Here is a 14,802-nt window from a genome sequence, read left to right as displayed (position 1 = left end):
AGTATGTGCAGCACATACTTTTTGTACCGTACTATGTGATGCGCGGGAGCACTCATTGCATAGTACAGAACGGAGCCGTACACAACGAACCGTGTATGGGCTCCTTAAGCAATATTGTTTATAGTGTTATTACTATCTAATGTATTATTTATTTAATATATTTATTTATTTAATGTAAGCAAAAATAAAAAGCCTGTTTTCTCAGAAATATTCTTCCAAATAGCCACCTGCCAAACATTGTTTTTCTTTATTTCAGAAAACATATTTTTTCCTGTCCATACCTTTTGGCAGCTGAATATTGAGATTTAGCACTTTGTATGGTCAACATGAGCTTATTACTCACGTTAATATATTTAACCGTGATATAACAAAATCCAAATATTTATCTCCTTGTTGTGTCAAGTTTGAGTTAATTTTATTTAAAAATGGCTTCTCTATAAATGGCTTCTTTCATGTTGGTCTCTATACATTGTTTGTTTTAGTGGTGAATTGTGGTGACTGATAGACTGCATATGCTACATCCAATAGCCGTATTAGGGAGATTATGTCCATAGACTGCAGTAGCATAAACACACACATTTAAAAGAACATTACAGCCTGACAACACTGAGTTTCAATTAACTGTGTGGAGTTTGTATATTCTCCCCATGCTTGGATGGGATTCCTCTGGGTACTCCTTTTTCCTCCACACTTAAATATACTGGAATAACTGGCACTGATAAACTTTATACCTGCAGGAATGAAATCTTTGGCCAGGTATTATTTTGAACATGGAATTCAGGGGTCTTTATCACCAGCCAATCATATCCTGACTGTTAAGTTACAGGCTGGGTTTAAAAATGGACAGTTAAGAGCTGATTGGCTGGTGAAAAAGTACCAGGCGCTTGATCACTTCTCCTCCCTTATTACTGCTTCATACATCTACCCCTCAGTTCTGTATCTGTACCAATCTTTAGTAATCATTTTATATAGTGCTCTGATTCTAGCTGCTACTAAATTATGTTCATTTGTAAATTCTTTGCAGCGGTCCACATGACATGATGCATTCAGTTATCTGTTGTAACTCCATAGCAGAAAATTCCTCCTTTCCTTGGTGGTTCAAGGGGATAGTGCAGGGGTCACGCTGAATGCAATAAGCTCCATCATGACTCAGCCAGACTCCTTAATCAAATAACAAGGGCAGAGCTATGGTGACATGTCATCGCATAGCGTGGAGGAGACCATGATCTCTGCAAACCGTATCACCAAGGCCCAACATGCACATGTCTCATAAAAGATCAGTAAGATGTGACAAACCCTTTCATGTGTCTTCCTCCATTCTGTAGTCTCCTGAACTTTAGGGCAGAATATGAAAGCATGTACAAACACGTGAGCACCGTTTGGCTCAGATTGATAAATCAAGTTTTGTTCTTATGTGTATTATGTTATTGGAGAAGATGATTGTTGTTGGACAAATTGTTACTTACGGATACATTGAGGGCAAATCAATTATGTATCATACCCGATTTCCCATCTGAACATTTGGGAGATCAGGGGGCAATAATCAATTTTTTATTTTATTGCACTGGTTATGTTATGCCCAGACAGTCCAGGTTTAGCCACATATGTAAAGTAAATCCTACCAAAGTGCTGGACGCGACCGGTTTAGTTTTGTGTGCCCTATATTGTTCTAATGTGTATTTCCATGTGAAAAACATAAAATGTAGTAATAATATTAAAAGAAGTGCTTTTTGGGTGCCCAATTGGGTAATTGTTTGGACATTCCAGCTTGTCAGCATGTGCCCGAATTCAATTACTCATTGGTCGCCATCTACTGGCAACCATGGGAATAAACATTTGAATCCCTTCGCCCCCCTCAGTGAGTTTACAGTTGACAGAAAATCTGTGTTTAATTTTTATCACAGATCTCTTTCTAATGGTGCGATTTTGAGCTATTGGTTTTGACTATAGTGTTCAATCTAGGATTTTTTTAGGGCAGGGTGCTGACCACCTGGCAGGGCATTTTTTTTTTATTGGGAGGCCACATTTTGTATTAGAGATTTACATAAGAAACAACAACACAAATAATATATATAAAAAAATTGCACTAGATTACGCCCATTAAACGTGGTCATACTCTGCTATGCCCATTGCATATTCTGTCATAATGACATTATGGCACACACTGTAATGCCTCTTACACGTTATACCACACACCATAATGCCCATTACACTTGATTGCATACACCGTAATACCCATTATACATGAAGGCACACACCAGAAGTTCTCAGTGGCATGCACAGTGCCACACACAAAAAGGGCAGGGTGCATTTTGAGGTTTGAAAAATGGGCAGGGTGCGGCACCCTGGAAAAGAAGTTTAGAAGGAACACTAGAATATATAGTCCAAATCTATATTAGTGTAAATCGCACCAAGTGATTTTATCCCGATGTGTTGCCCATCTGCATCATTATAAACGCAGAAGTAGACTGTGCAGCATAGTCTATTTCTGCTATGTCAGAACGAGGGCCATGCTGCGCAATTCAGCATGTCCCCAACGTGCTGTCCCTCCCTGCCAGCCGATGCCAGCACCTGCTGATATCTAATCAATATTGAGACCCGACAAATCGCGCTCTGTATACACACCATGAGATTTAAAAACCTACAGGGTGTTATATAGTAGTAAGAATGCTTTTTTCCTGTTATATTGTGTTCATTATATTTGCTTTTGAAGAATGATTAGAATTTTTTTATTTTTTTGATGCAGGTTTTTTTTTGTTGAACTTGATAATGACAAACAGTCTAGTGTTAATTAGCTTGCTAGTGCTTTTCTTTGTAATATGACTTGAGCTTAAAAAAAAACATACATACACATGGTAAAGTCCAGAATATTAAGAGAGTTGGCACTCACAGGCTTCATTAAGAATTTTGTCCCAATAAAGGTTGTTTTTAATGAAGTTGGTTTGAGTGCCGCCTCTCTGGATATTCTAAATGTTTTGTGCACCCTTTACTTATCACGGTTGTCACACTGAAATGCATTGGTTTTAGCAACGAAAAGCAGCTAAGTCCGTTTAAAGCTGTAGAAAATGCAGCCCAGCATTTTCATTCGATTTCTGCTCTCCACCACAGGTGGGTGCGAGCAGTAATTTTGGGTTTTAGTGCTACTCCAAGTTGTCGCTTATTTTCTTTTAAACTGCAATAGAGAGATTTATTCAGTGTGAATGCTGTAAATTCCATTTTTTGTTCAGTTACAGTCAGGTCCCTAATTATTGAGACATCGACACAATTGTCATATTTTGGGCTCTATACACCAACAGAATGGATTTGAACTGAACCAAACAAGATGTACTTTAACTGCAGACTTTCGGGTCTAATTTGAGGGTATTTACATCCAAATCAGGTGAACAGTGTAGGCATTACAACAGTTTCTATACTGAGTGCCTCACACTTTTTAAGGGACCAAAAGTAATGGGACAAACTAAACAATCCTAAATCATAATATATAAATTGTAGAACTGAATCTAATTCAGGTGTGGTATAAAAATTGTATACATGTTTCACTTGTTTGTTTCCTTTCACAGCTCCCAGGCTCAATGGTACTTCAAAGATGGAGAGGCGCAGAGACACAGGAGGATATGAAAGTTCATCCACCCTAATGAGCAGTGAGCTGGACTCAACTAGCTTCTTTGACTCTGATGAGGATGATTCTACCAGCAGGTATCCACAAACTGATCTGATCTGTGTGATCATGGGGGTGATCTGATCTGGCTGATCTGATCTGATCAGTGTGATCATGGGGGTATGGGAAACCATGAATGGGTAGTTTAAACGGGTAGTTTAAAATAATACAAATTTGACCTTAATATGTCATGTGAGGATTAACTATTTTGGCAAAGCTAAATGTTTACATGGTTTCCCATACCCCCGTGATCACACTGAAATGAAGTGCATACAATTATACTATAATTTTCTAGATATTGAGAGATCATTAGGTGTATAGGCATAATTTTCATAAGCAACATTGTTTAGCTGTCCACAATTGCATAGGTTTTAAAACGTATGCCCTCTTAAGGTGCGTACACACGGGACGATTTTGTGCAAAATCGCGGGAAATATGGTCGCTGAGGGACCATATTGCCCGCAATGGGAGTGTGCACCGGCGATATATCGCCGGGTGCGCGCTCCCGTTTTTGCCCCTGTGATGATCGCTGGTCGCAGGAACATGCTCCTGCGACCAGCTGATTTCCACTGCCGGGCTCCCCCCGTCAGTTTCTTTTTCATCAGCGACCATCTCTGGTCGCTGATGAACAGGAGAAACTGAGCAATACAGGTTGAGTATCCCGTATCCAAAATGCTCGGGACCAGGAGAATTTTGGATAACGGATTATTCCGTATTTCGGAATATTTTAATATTTCAATGATGTATTTTGAAGTATCTTGCATTTATGCTGTATAAACACATAATATACACACAAATATATTTTATTACCACATAAAATACACACAAATATATTTTATTTGTTCAAAAAACAAGGTTTCAAAACGTGAAACAAAATGTGTGTACTCTCTCAGCACTGAATTTGAATGCCAAGCAATCATTTTCTTGTACATATATAGTGGCAGTTACATATCATGTCCTCAGTAGTGCTGTTACAAATGTCCCCAGTGAGTTTTTAGCAAAAAAAAAATTTTTTTTCACTTTCTGGAATGTCCGTATTTCGGAATAATTCGGATAACGGATATTCGGATACGGGATACTCGACCTGTATATTGCTCAGCCATATATGGCTCAGCCGTATATGGCTGAGCAATATATCTCCCCCGTGTGTACGGGGCTTTAGTTGCCTGCAAAAATGCATTCTCTAAGGTGACCCATCTGGGCATACATGACTCACATTATTGTGTTTATCCATACTCTGTATAGATGAAGATTGTATGTTGCAAAGAACATTCCTGCTGGGAACATTGTCATAGATTTTAGGATAGTGTGAGCAGAGCCCTTTACTCATCATCTAGTCTACAGTGGTTCAATTAAATTTATATACAATCTGTATTATGCTCTGTTTTTCCTCTTGTACTATTTTATGGAACCCCTGGGGTGCCTTAAATTATATCAACAATTGTATCGATAATAACCAAGTACTGTTACCCTTATAATTTACAAAACAAGAAATAGACAAAAAACCTTAAGCGCTTATAAATGTCCTGCTGCTGCTGCTTGTCTGGCAAAATAATAGTAACTGTAATCGTAATAGTAACTGTAAACTATAAAAAATCAAGAAAAATGTTTAAAGTTTTGGGACCCTTTACAGCGCTAGACCCTTGGATTTAGAGCAAACTAGATGCTCAAATATAGTTCACACAATGTCCAAATTTAAAGCAACAATGTCCACTTTTAATAAGAAATATCCAAATTTTATTGCATTCAAAATATTGTGAAAAACTTTAATAAAAAAAACTTCAGTAAAAAATAGTAATAAAAGTGACAAAAAATTTCACAAACAGATGTCACTATTCAGACACACAGTCAAAGGGAAAGTTTTGATGTAATAAACCAGACCTTTTGGGGTGCTCCCTCTCTGTCAAAAAATGGCCATAGGGATAAGATGTTATTCCCGGGTACCCCATAAACGTTCAATGCATAGATTGGAAAAAAAAACTTTTAACAGGTCTGGATTATGAGGAATAATCAAAGGCACTCTCACCCATCCGCTGAAATTGCTGGCAGGGTCTTTAGGTCCTTTGCTCTGGGGGAATGCTCTTAAACACGGGTAGCTGTACTGCCACTGACCTAATGCCAGGCAAGAGATTTATGCTTGTGGATTGAAAGTGACTGTCACTGTCCAGCAGCTTGAGTGTTGGGGTGACCACCTCTTAAAAATTGGGATGGCTGCGACCAAACACCAATCATAGCTTTTTGGACCCCACCATATAACTATCCCTAACCTGTAATTCTTCATATGCAACACATTAGTGCACCCCAATTCTGAGTCTGTCACACAATAGTGGTTAATAAGAGTAACGCTTAACAGTGTAAACACATCCATGTTTCTGCAGCAGGCAAATGATTTTAGATAGGCATTGGGTGATCCTCCATTCCAAAATGAGACTGGTCCTCATTCTTCAACATGGCCATTGATGAATGAGGACCAGCTTCTGGTCTGTGGGCCAGGTTACAGTAGTTAGCAAGACACCTTTGGCTTGCAGGTTGTAGTTTGGGATGCCTCTTGCTCTAAATAGTAAAAGTTCCTATATTGGTTCGTAGATTCATCCATTTTGTTTTGTTTTTTTATAATTTATTGCAGAGCTACAGGCAGTGTTACATACATGCAATTCAAGTTCATATTTTAAATGAGCATAAACTTGGAGGGATATACAGAGTCTTCAAAATAACGCTACAAGTGACAGTAGTCGCTGCAAGCTACTGACCCCATATATACCACAAACACATTAATAAACAAAACTGAAATTTCTGGCACCAGTTTAGAAGTACAGCAGCAGGACTGGCTAAATACGGAAGGAGTAATCTAAAAAAAAAAAAGTAACGAAAAAAACACGGCCATTCCTAAACTAGAATTTCTGCATTTGAATTACAAATAGAATGGCATTTCTTTTCTTGTTTACACCAGAACCCTTTACAGTTAGAAACACTGTAGGATATAGAGCTCTTTATGGTTGTGTTATTCATACTCCTTTATTTGTCTAGAATATGTTAAAGGATGTTTCATTAGCCCAAATAACCACCTTCCATTGAACAGTAGGTCACACTACCTGTGGGCTTTGTACCCCTGGCATCTGTATTGGCAGTTGTGATGAGCGGTTTATGTACTGCCATGTCCCAGGCGGAAATAACAAAAAAAAACTTACTGTACTTTAGTTTGCATCATTATTTGTAACAAATCCGTTTACCTACAAATCTGCCTAATTGCCATATCCCCTGTAAGGAATTAAGGGGTAGATGTATTAAGCCTGTTGAAGAGAGAAAGTGGAAGGTGATAACAGACCAGCCAATAAGCAATGTTTGAAAAATGACAGTTAGGAGTTGATTGGCTGATGTGTTATCACCTTCCACTTTATCTCCACTTTATCTCTTCAAAAGGCTTAATACATCTGCTCCTATGTGGTTATTCATTGGCTTTAAGAAAAATGCCAGTGACTGCTTATCAACCATCAAAGTGGTTTATGATGTGTGTATAAAGAAGGAGCGGTATAATAGAGCAGGCAGTGCCTGACAGTCACTGCAGTGTGTAGATGCGAGTGGAAGTGAATATAGAGTTATTGGTAATGGGACAATAGGTTCTATCTCCATACCCGCTTGCTATTTGCTAATATTTGTAAAGAGACAAAAAAAAAGGCTAACAAGCTGGTTAAACACTGGTCAAAAAGACCATAGAGCACGAGAGTATGGGCACCAAATGGTTAATGTTCTTTTCCCAGCAACACAGGCTCCCTCTCCCATGCCCCCTCAGCCAGCTATTTAGTTTTAGTTTGATGCCTCAAAGGTGCAGTCATGTTTTCTTTTGTTGTGTTTGTGTGGGGGTGAGGGCAGCCTCTTTCGTTATTTTTATAATGAGTAGGCAGCAGGGCAGCGTGATTGAGGCGAAGTGAACACTTGGTTTATAAGGCTGCTGATCTGCACTCCTTATTGGTTTAAGTTGTCCTCTAAAGACATTCATTGTCGTTTTACCATTTTAAGCAAACTATGGGGTATTTTCTGGATAGCATTGCTAGGTCTTCCAGTGGTCATGCAGATAAGGTTCACAGAGAAAAGGGGCACTGCTGTGTTGAGCACATATATGCACATATATGCAGCTTCTTTTTTCAGCTTCAGCCCAATATTATGATGGTGACAATATTATGATGGGTCCCCTTCAAGAACCAGTGTGGGCATCTGCTCTGTCTTAGGCTATGCTGCAACTAACCACCCAGCTGCAGGCCTATTAACCTGCTGCACCTGCTAATTCTGTTATGGTGGTATCACAGGTGGCATTAACGGTTTACTGAAAGTCTCAATCGGTCTAAGGTCCAGTACAGATGTCCAGTTCTCTTCAGCATATGCTGGGTCATCTGTCTAAGCAGTAGTCATTCAGACAAGACCCGTTACCACCGCTACCAACTTTTTCATAGGATTCTTCCTGTGTGGAGAACATAGATGTTTATTCTGTCCCAGACTGTGTGCCAGGTGGAAGTTGATCCCTTAATTAAGGTTCTCTATGCACTGTTAATTACATAAACTGGCTCCAATCCCTATGCGAGTGTGTCTCTTTTTAAACTAAAGAAAAAGTTGGCAGTGGCATTCCTACTTCTCCACAACTGGAGGATCTGCTTGTGGAGGCTTGGACACATCCAAACAAGCGCTCCATAGTGTCCTTGCACTTTTTTTATTTTTACATTCATCCGCCTGCAGATATGGCTAGATGAGATCTTCACCTCCAGGTGATGCCCACATTGCTTGTTTGATCAAATTCCCCACTTTTATTCCTAATGAAACGTTTTGTAAGATCCAACGGATAGGAATTTGGACACCAATTCTGGTTCAGCACTCTTTCCACTCCTGGAATCTATGAGGGTGGCCTAACAAAGATTGCCTTGTTACTGGATGTTAAGACCTTTTTAAAGCAAATATTCCACCTTCAGCCTCTGTTGTTTTTCTTGTTTGTTTGTTTGTTTGTTTTTTAGCCAGTGGGCCTTTGTTTTGGTGATGCAAGCAGTTCAGGTTTCCTCATTTAAATTTTGGACACAGTGGAACTTTGCTGGCTTACTTTGAAGAATGTCTTCTTACTAGTCATTGCCACAGCCCAGCAGGTGTCTGAATGGAGTGCACTGTCCCCCTCTCATCTTCCATCCAGTTCGAGTGGTGCCACGTACAACCTTCCAAAAGTTGTGTCTCATTTTCACAGTAATCTGGAAATAAGTCTTCCTTGATCTGGTTCAGGACCTCCGTATTTACATTAATAGAAGGCAGGATCTTTGAGAAAGTCAGAGAATGAAAATGGTTAGATTTTCAAACACAGCCCTGGCCAGCATCTAAATAAACCTTGGTCCGCTCGCTTTGCTCCACTATCCGCAAAGCTTACCTTCTGGCAAACTAACTGGTGTGGGCTCATTCCATCATATTGGTGGGAACTTCATGGGCAGCGCTGCGTGGTGCCTCTACTGGGAAACTTTTTAGAGTAGCCACATGGTCTTCTGCCTAGAGCTTTATAAAATTATGTTGCTTTGATATCTAGGCTTTCTCTGATACTGGGTTTGGGTGTATGGTATTAATCGCAGCACTGGAGTATCCCCTCCCTTAAACTGTTTAGGGAAGTTCCATGGCCTTTTTGCCAAGTGTTCCTCATGGATTATAAAAGAAAAGAGGATTTTTTTCCTTTCCTGTTAAAAATCTTTTTACTGAATACATGGGGGACACCAGGTGCCGACCTTGTTGCCTCTGGCTGGGGGGTGTATTTAAATAAGGTTATGTTCAAGGCTTAATTATGGTTATTTTATGAGGGATCACTGATATCAAATATGTGCGTTCTAGATTACATCCCACAGTGACAAACTAGGTTATTCTGAATAGACTCTTTAAATAGCTGCTTTTAGGAATTCCTCAAAAAAAAAGGCTTTTACTTAAGTCTCAGGACATCTCCAGTGTAAATTAATTTTTTTAATTTTGTATAGGAGAAGACTCATTAATAATCTTGATCCAGTTCTGGTGTACAGTGCGTTCATTTCCAAGCCCTTTTTGATCATTATTATTTGTGGTATAAATTAAATTTTTACTTTGAGTGTACAGTTTGTGTTCAGTGTGCTTGGCTTTCACCGATAGAAGTTCTTGAAGTTAGCAATTCCTGTAATGGTAATTAACATGCCTGCAACAAGATTGTGCATAATTATACATCTCTTCACAGGTTCAGTAACTCCACCGAACAGAGTAGTGCATCACGTTTAATGAGGAGACACAAGAGGCGGAGAAGGAAACCAAAAGTCCCACACATTGAGCGGGTGAGTAGGGAGCATGTCCATTGTGGTTTAGGGATGGTTTCTAATCCATACAGACTTGATTAACCCTTTGAGTGCCAACATCTCTGTGAGAGATGTTCAAAATCTACTATATAAAAGCGAAAATTTGTCCTGTCTTGTTTACAAGCCAAGATCGTGAAATTTTACATGTGAGCGTATTAAAACGGCATGGCAACTTAAAAAATTTGCAAATAATTACAGTAAGTTTTTAATTAAAAACCACAATTTTTGTTTTACGCTCATTCCGATTACCAAGGTCACTGATAACACCCACTTATACAAGCCCAGCACAACATATGCTCTTTATACTGTGTGTGTTTAATATATAAAAAAAGTAGTTTTTATTAGGCAAAAAAAACTCATCACAGAGTAATGCACCACAGTAAGAAAATAGTACAAACAATCATTGTACACATATGAAAAGACGGTACTTATGTGTTAGTTGGGCGCCCACTAAGCAATTTGCTTAGTGAGCTATTCTGTGTAAGGAAATCGCATCGCATCTCGATTTTCCTATGTAATTTATTCACTGCTCTCTCAGCCCTGGGCCATCGCATCGCATCTGCCGCAAAATCGCATACGATTTAAAATCACATGCGGTAGTATAGGGTGTTCGATGCCATGACATTGGGTATACAATAATATCATTGTATGTCCCAAAAATAGGTTTAACGTGAACACCCCCCCACCACCACTATCCACGCCACCCTGAAGCATGGCGAGCGGCGGCGGAACGCGTCCCCAGACTTTCATTACCTCACTATCCACGTCAGCGTGGAGTTGATTTTATACAATGTGGTGAGCGCAGTGAGCCCCGCAAGGGGACGAGGAATACATGTAAAGTAATCCGCTTCCCCTCGCAGGGCTCTCTACACTCTACACGCTTCGGGCTCGCTGCGCTCACCACACTACATAAAATCAACTCCACGCAGGCGTGGATAGTCGGGGTATGAAAAGGTCGGAGGATGCGTTCTGCCTCCCCTCGCGGGGCTCTCTGCACTTGCCATGCTTCGGGGTGACGTGGATAGTGGGGGGTGCGTAAAAGCTATTTTTAGGACATACAATCATATTATTGTATACCTATTGTAATGGCATCGCACACCCGATAAAATCACATGCGATCGCATGCTATTTTGCGGGAGGTGCGATGCAATATTGTGGTAAAAAATAAAAAATTACATCGCATCGCATGCCCTTACAATAGCCCATGCGATGCGATTTTCCTACGTTACCGTCCGTATTCTAATAAGGCGCCCAACTAACATATAAGTACCGAAAAGACAAGCAAATTATGTATATTTCGGTGCTGTTACTACTGTATATCTTATGTAGAGAGACTAATAAATGTGCCAACAGCAATCCATCGTGTCTGCACTCTGTTATTACAATATAGCAAAAATTATTTTAACGTTTAACCATAATGAAGGGAAGGAAACAGAAAGGAAAAATTTTAAATCTAAGGAAGATCGTGCACTTACATTAAGCGACCCATATTACTATATGCTTTAATGGACCGTTAGATGGTGGATGGTGCATGTAGTGATCGGTTGTCATCCGGCCATCCTTATCTAGGGTAGCCGCCACTGACACATGAATCAATGTATGGGAAAGTGTGGGGAATCTAGCCACTTGGCCAATAGCTTATTTAGCTAGAGCGCCACAAGACATATGTGAGGGTTTAATATTTAAGTTGATTTTTGTGAACAAACATTCTTAAAATTCCAGCTAGTATCCAGTAAAAATGGCAGCGTTGCTCACATTTGTTAATTCAAATATAAATTGTTATGTTTTAAAAAAAGATTATATTTCCCATAGAAGGTAAACCGTACAGGTCATTAACTAGTTGCGTGGCAACTTTCACACCTAATTTGACAAATTCACTTGGCACTCAAAGGGTTCAAAGAGGATCAGCCACATTCTTAAAATATAACTAATCCGATATATATTATATGTGCTGAAAGGGAATGTCTATAACCACGCTAGTAACAATGTACTTCTCCCCTCCCAGTCCTCTTCATTCAGCAGCATTACAGACTCCACCATGTCTCTGAATATAATCACAGTCACTTTAAACATGGGTAAGTATAACTAACCAGTCACATTTTCCCCCAATTTGCCTGTGTGATGGCACAGTGGTTACCATTACTACCTCCCAACACTGGGGTCATGCGTTTTGATTCCTGAGTGCACACTGCGTTAAGTTTGTATATTCTCCAATTTTGTGTGGATACTAATGAATTTGCAAGTGATGCGATTGACAAACATTGTTTATACAGTTCTGTGTAATAGGGCCCTTTATTAATTAACACCGATAATACGTTTTGTGACATGGACTAGTGTTTCTGATATTGCTACCCAGTATTTATCTACAAAATATTATGCAGCAGTTTACAGTAATTTGAGAAATTGTCTTATGGTGTGTACAGTCTAAATTGTATACATAGTCTAAATTGTACAAGTGTGTACACACCTAGACTATATTAGACTATATTACAGTTTAATATACAAAGAGTGGTGATAACCTGCACTCAGGACTAGTAGTGGCTGGTGTATAGTAATTCTGATGTGCACATTGCTATAAATAGTGGTATTGGTACAAATATAATGCTGAACTGCACGGAAGTAACAGTGGTGACAGAAATGCAGTGTGGTGATGTGCACGAGGGAAATATGAATAACCAGAAAACACGAGATGTACAAACTATGAGATGCACAATATATGCTACACGGATGGTAATGAAGAAAATAGGCTGTATAGGCAAGCAGTAGATGGATTTATTGTGGTAATGCACAACAATACCGCCAAAGGTATGCAAGTGGGGATGGGGTATGGTGGGCTGCTGAGCAGCGGGGTGGTTATGGTGGGCTGCTGGGCAGCGGGATGGGGGTAAGTTCACAGTCCAGACGTGAGGGGAGAAAGAAATGTCACAGTCACAATGGGGATGGGTGAGTGCACAGGGGTGGTGGTGCAGAGGGGCTGGCGTCCTGTCCCCTCCGCAGTGCACCTCTCACCTGTGTTCACCGCTGCAAAGTTCCTCTGGGTCCCGGCTCTTCTGTCCGCTTGTGAAGTCCTTCTTGCCGGAGCTCGTTCAGCACTGCGGCTGTGTGGCGAGCCCGGCTCCACAGTGCCTGAGCGGGATTGTCACTTCCGGGTTGCGGCGCAGGGTTTCACCGTCACCCAGTGTCACTGTCCTGCCGGCTCCTGTGCGCTCAACTCCCGGCCGGGAGAAGACTTAGGTGGATGGGGTAGTAGCTTGAAAGAATGGTGTTGGAGGGGTAATTATCCTACGCGTGTCGGCTTCCTAGCCTTCTTCAGGGAGTAATTCCACCCCCATTGTGACTGTGACATTTCTCTCTCCCCTCACATCTGGACTGTGAACTCACCCCCATCCCGCTGCCCAGCAGCCCACCATAACCACCCCGCTGCTCAGCAGCCCACCATACCCCATCCCCACTTGCATACCTTTGGCGGTATTGTTGTGCATTACCACAATAAATCCATCTACTGCTTGCCTATACAGCCTATTTTCTTCATTAACATCCGTGTAGCATATATTGTGCATCTCATGGTTTGTACATCTCATGTTTTCTGGTTATTCATATTTCCCTCGTGCACATCACCACACTGCATTTCTGTCACCACTGTTACTTCCCTGCAGTTCAGCATTATATTTGTACCAATACCACTATTTATAGCAACGTGCACATCAGAATTACTATACACCAGCCACTACTAGTCCTGAGCGCAGGTTACCACCACTCTTTGTATATTGTATTATTTAGCTGAGATCTAGGTCTTTTCAGCCGTAACCTTTCAGCCGTAACATTGAGTAGACAACATTACAGTGAGCGCTGCCCTCCTTCCTCTCTACTATATTACAATTTAGACTATCTGCATACAATTTAGTCAATGCAGCCAAGAATTTCTGGCTGCGATAGGAGACCGTGAATCGGGAACGCATCGGGATCGAAAGGGTTAAAACCTGTGCGATCTGCATGAGATCCAGATGAGATTTTGACTATATAGTCAAAATCTCATGCACATTGTACAAGTGTGTACACACCATTAGAAGACACAACCCCCCTTTTGTATTGTGGTCTTCATTAATATAAGTTTCCATTTGAAAAGAGAAAGAAAGTGTGACACAAGGAGTGCGAGGCCATCACTGCAGAGGAGTGAAGTGAAAGTTAGAGCAGGCAGAATAATCCTCAAAGATAAGCGGAGAATCTGAGCAACAGCAAGTGCGAAGTTAAATATTTAGAGTATTATAATAAATGTTATGCCAGAAGTTGCCGATAAGTTAGTTCATGTTCTTTTTTGTCCAGAAGCTGTACTGCTAACCTCACACTTGTAGATCCCATTTGCTGTTTGCTGTAAGCATCAGAGAACAGCACAGACCACAGAATATGAAGCTGTTAATACATCATATCTTAAAATTAGCTGTATGCAGGGTTTACAAGTACAGGTTGAGTATCCCGTATCCGAGTATCTGTTATCCGAATTATTCCGAAAACCATACATTCCAGAAAGTAAAAAAAAAATATTTTTTTTGCTAAAAACTCACTGGGGACATTTGTAACAGCACTACTGGTGACATGATATGTAAGTGGCACTATATATGTGCAAGAAAATGATTGCTTGGCATTCAAATTCAATATCTGAGATAGTACACAAATTTTGTTTCATGTTTTGAAACCTTGTTTTTTGAACAAATAAAATATATTTGTGTGTATTTTATGTGGTAATAAAATATATTTGTGTGTATTTTATGTGTTTATACAGCATACATTCAAGATACTTCAAAATACATAATT

At 40.1% G+C, this 14,802-nt stretch overlaps 1 protein-coding gene across 1 annotated transcript in view; it reads left to right on the top strand.

Annotated features, from left to right (window-relative positions):
- DVL3 (dishevelled segment polarity protein 3) overlaps positions 1-14,802 on the top strand; it is a 93,417-nt gene that overhangs the window by 61,974 nt on the left and 16,641 nt on the right. The window contains exons 5-7 of the mRNA XM_083177425.1: positions 3,561-3,696; positions 9,876-9,969; positions 11,996-12,065. Of these exons, the coding sequence (XP_083033551.1) occupies positions 3,561-3,696; positions 9,876-9,969; positions 11,996-12,065 (300 nt within the window). The remainder of the gene's footprint in view (positions 1-3,560; positions 3,697-9,875; positions 9,970-11,995; positions 12,066-14,802) is intronic.

The sequence above is a fragment of the Crinia signifera genome, chromosome 3 (genome assembly GCF_055691185.1).
Source record: "Crinia signifera chromosome 3, ASM5569118v1, whole genome shotgun sequence".
In the NCBI taxonomy this organism is placed as follows: domain Eukaryota; kingdom Metazoa; phylum Chordata; class Amphibia; order Anura; family Myobatrachidae; genus Crinia; species Crinia signifera.
Note: the sequence above shows the minus strand (reverse complement) of the source record. Positions and strands in the feature narration are given on the sequence as shown.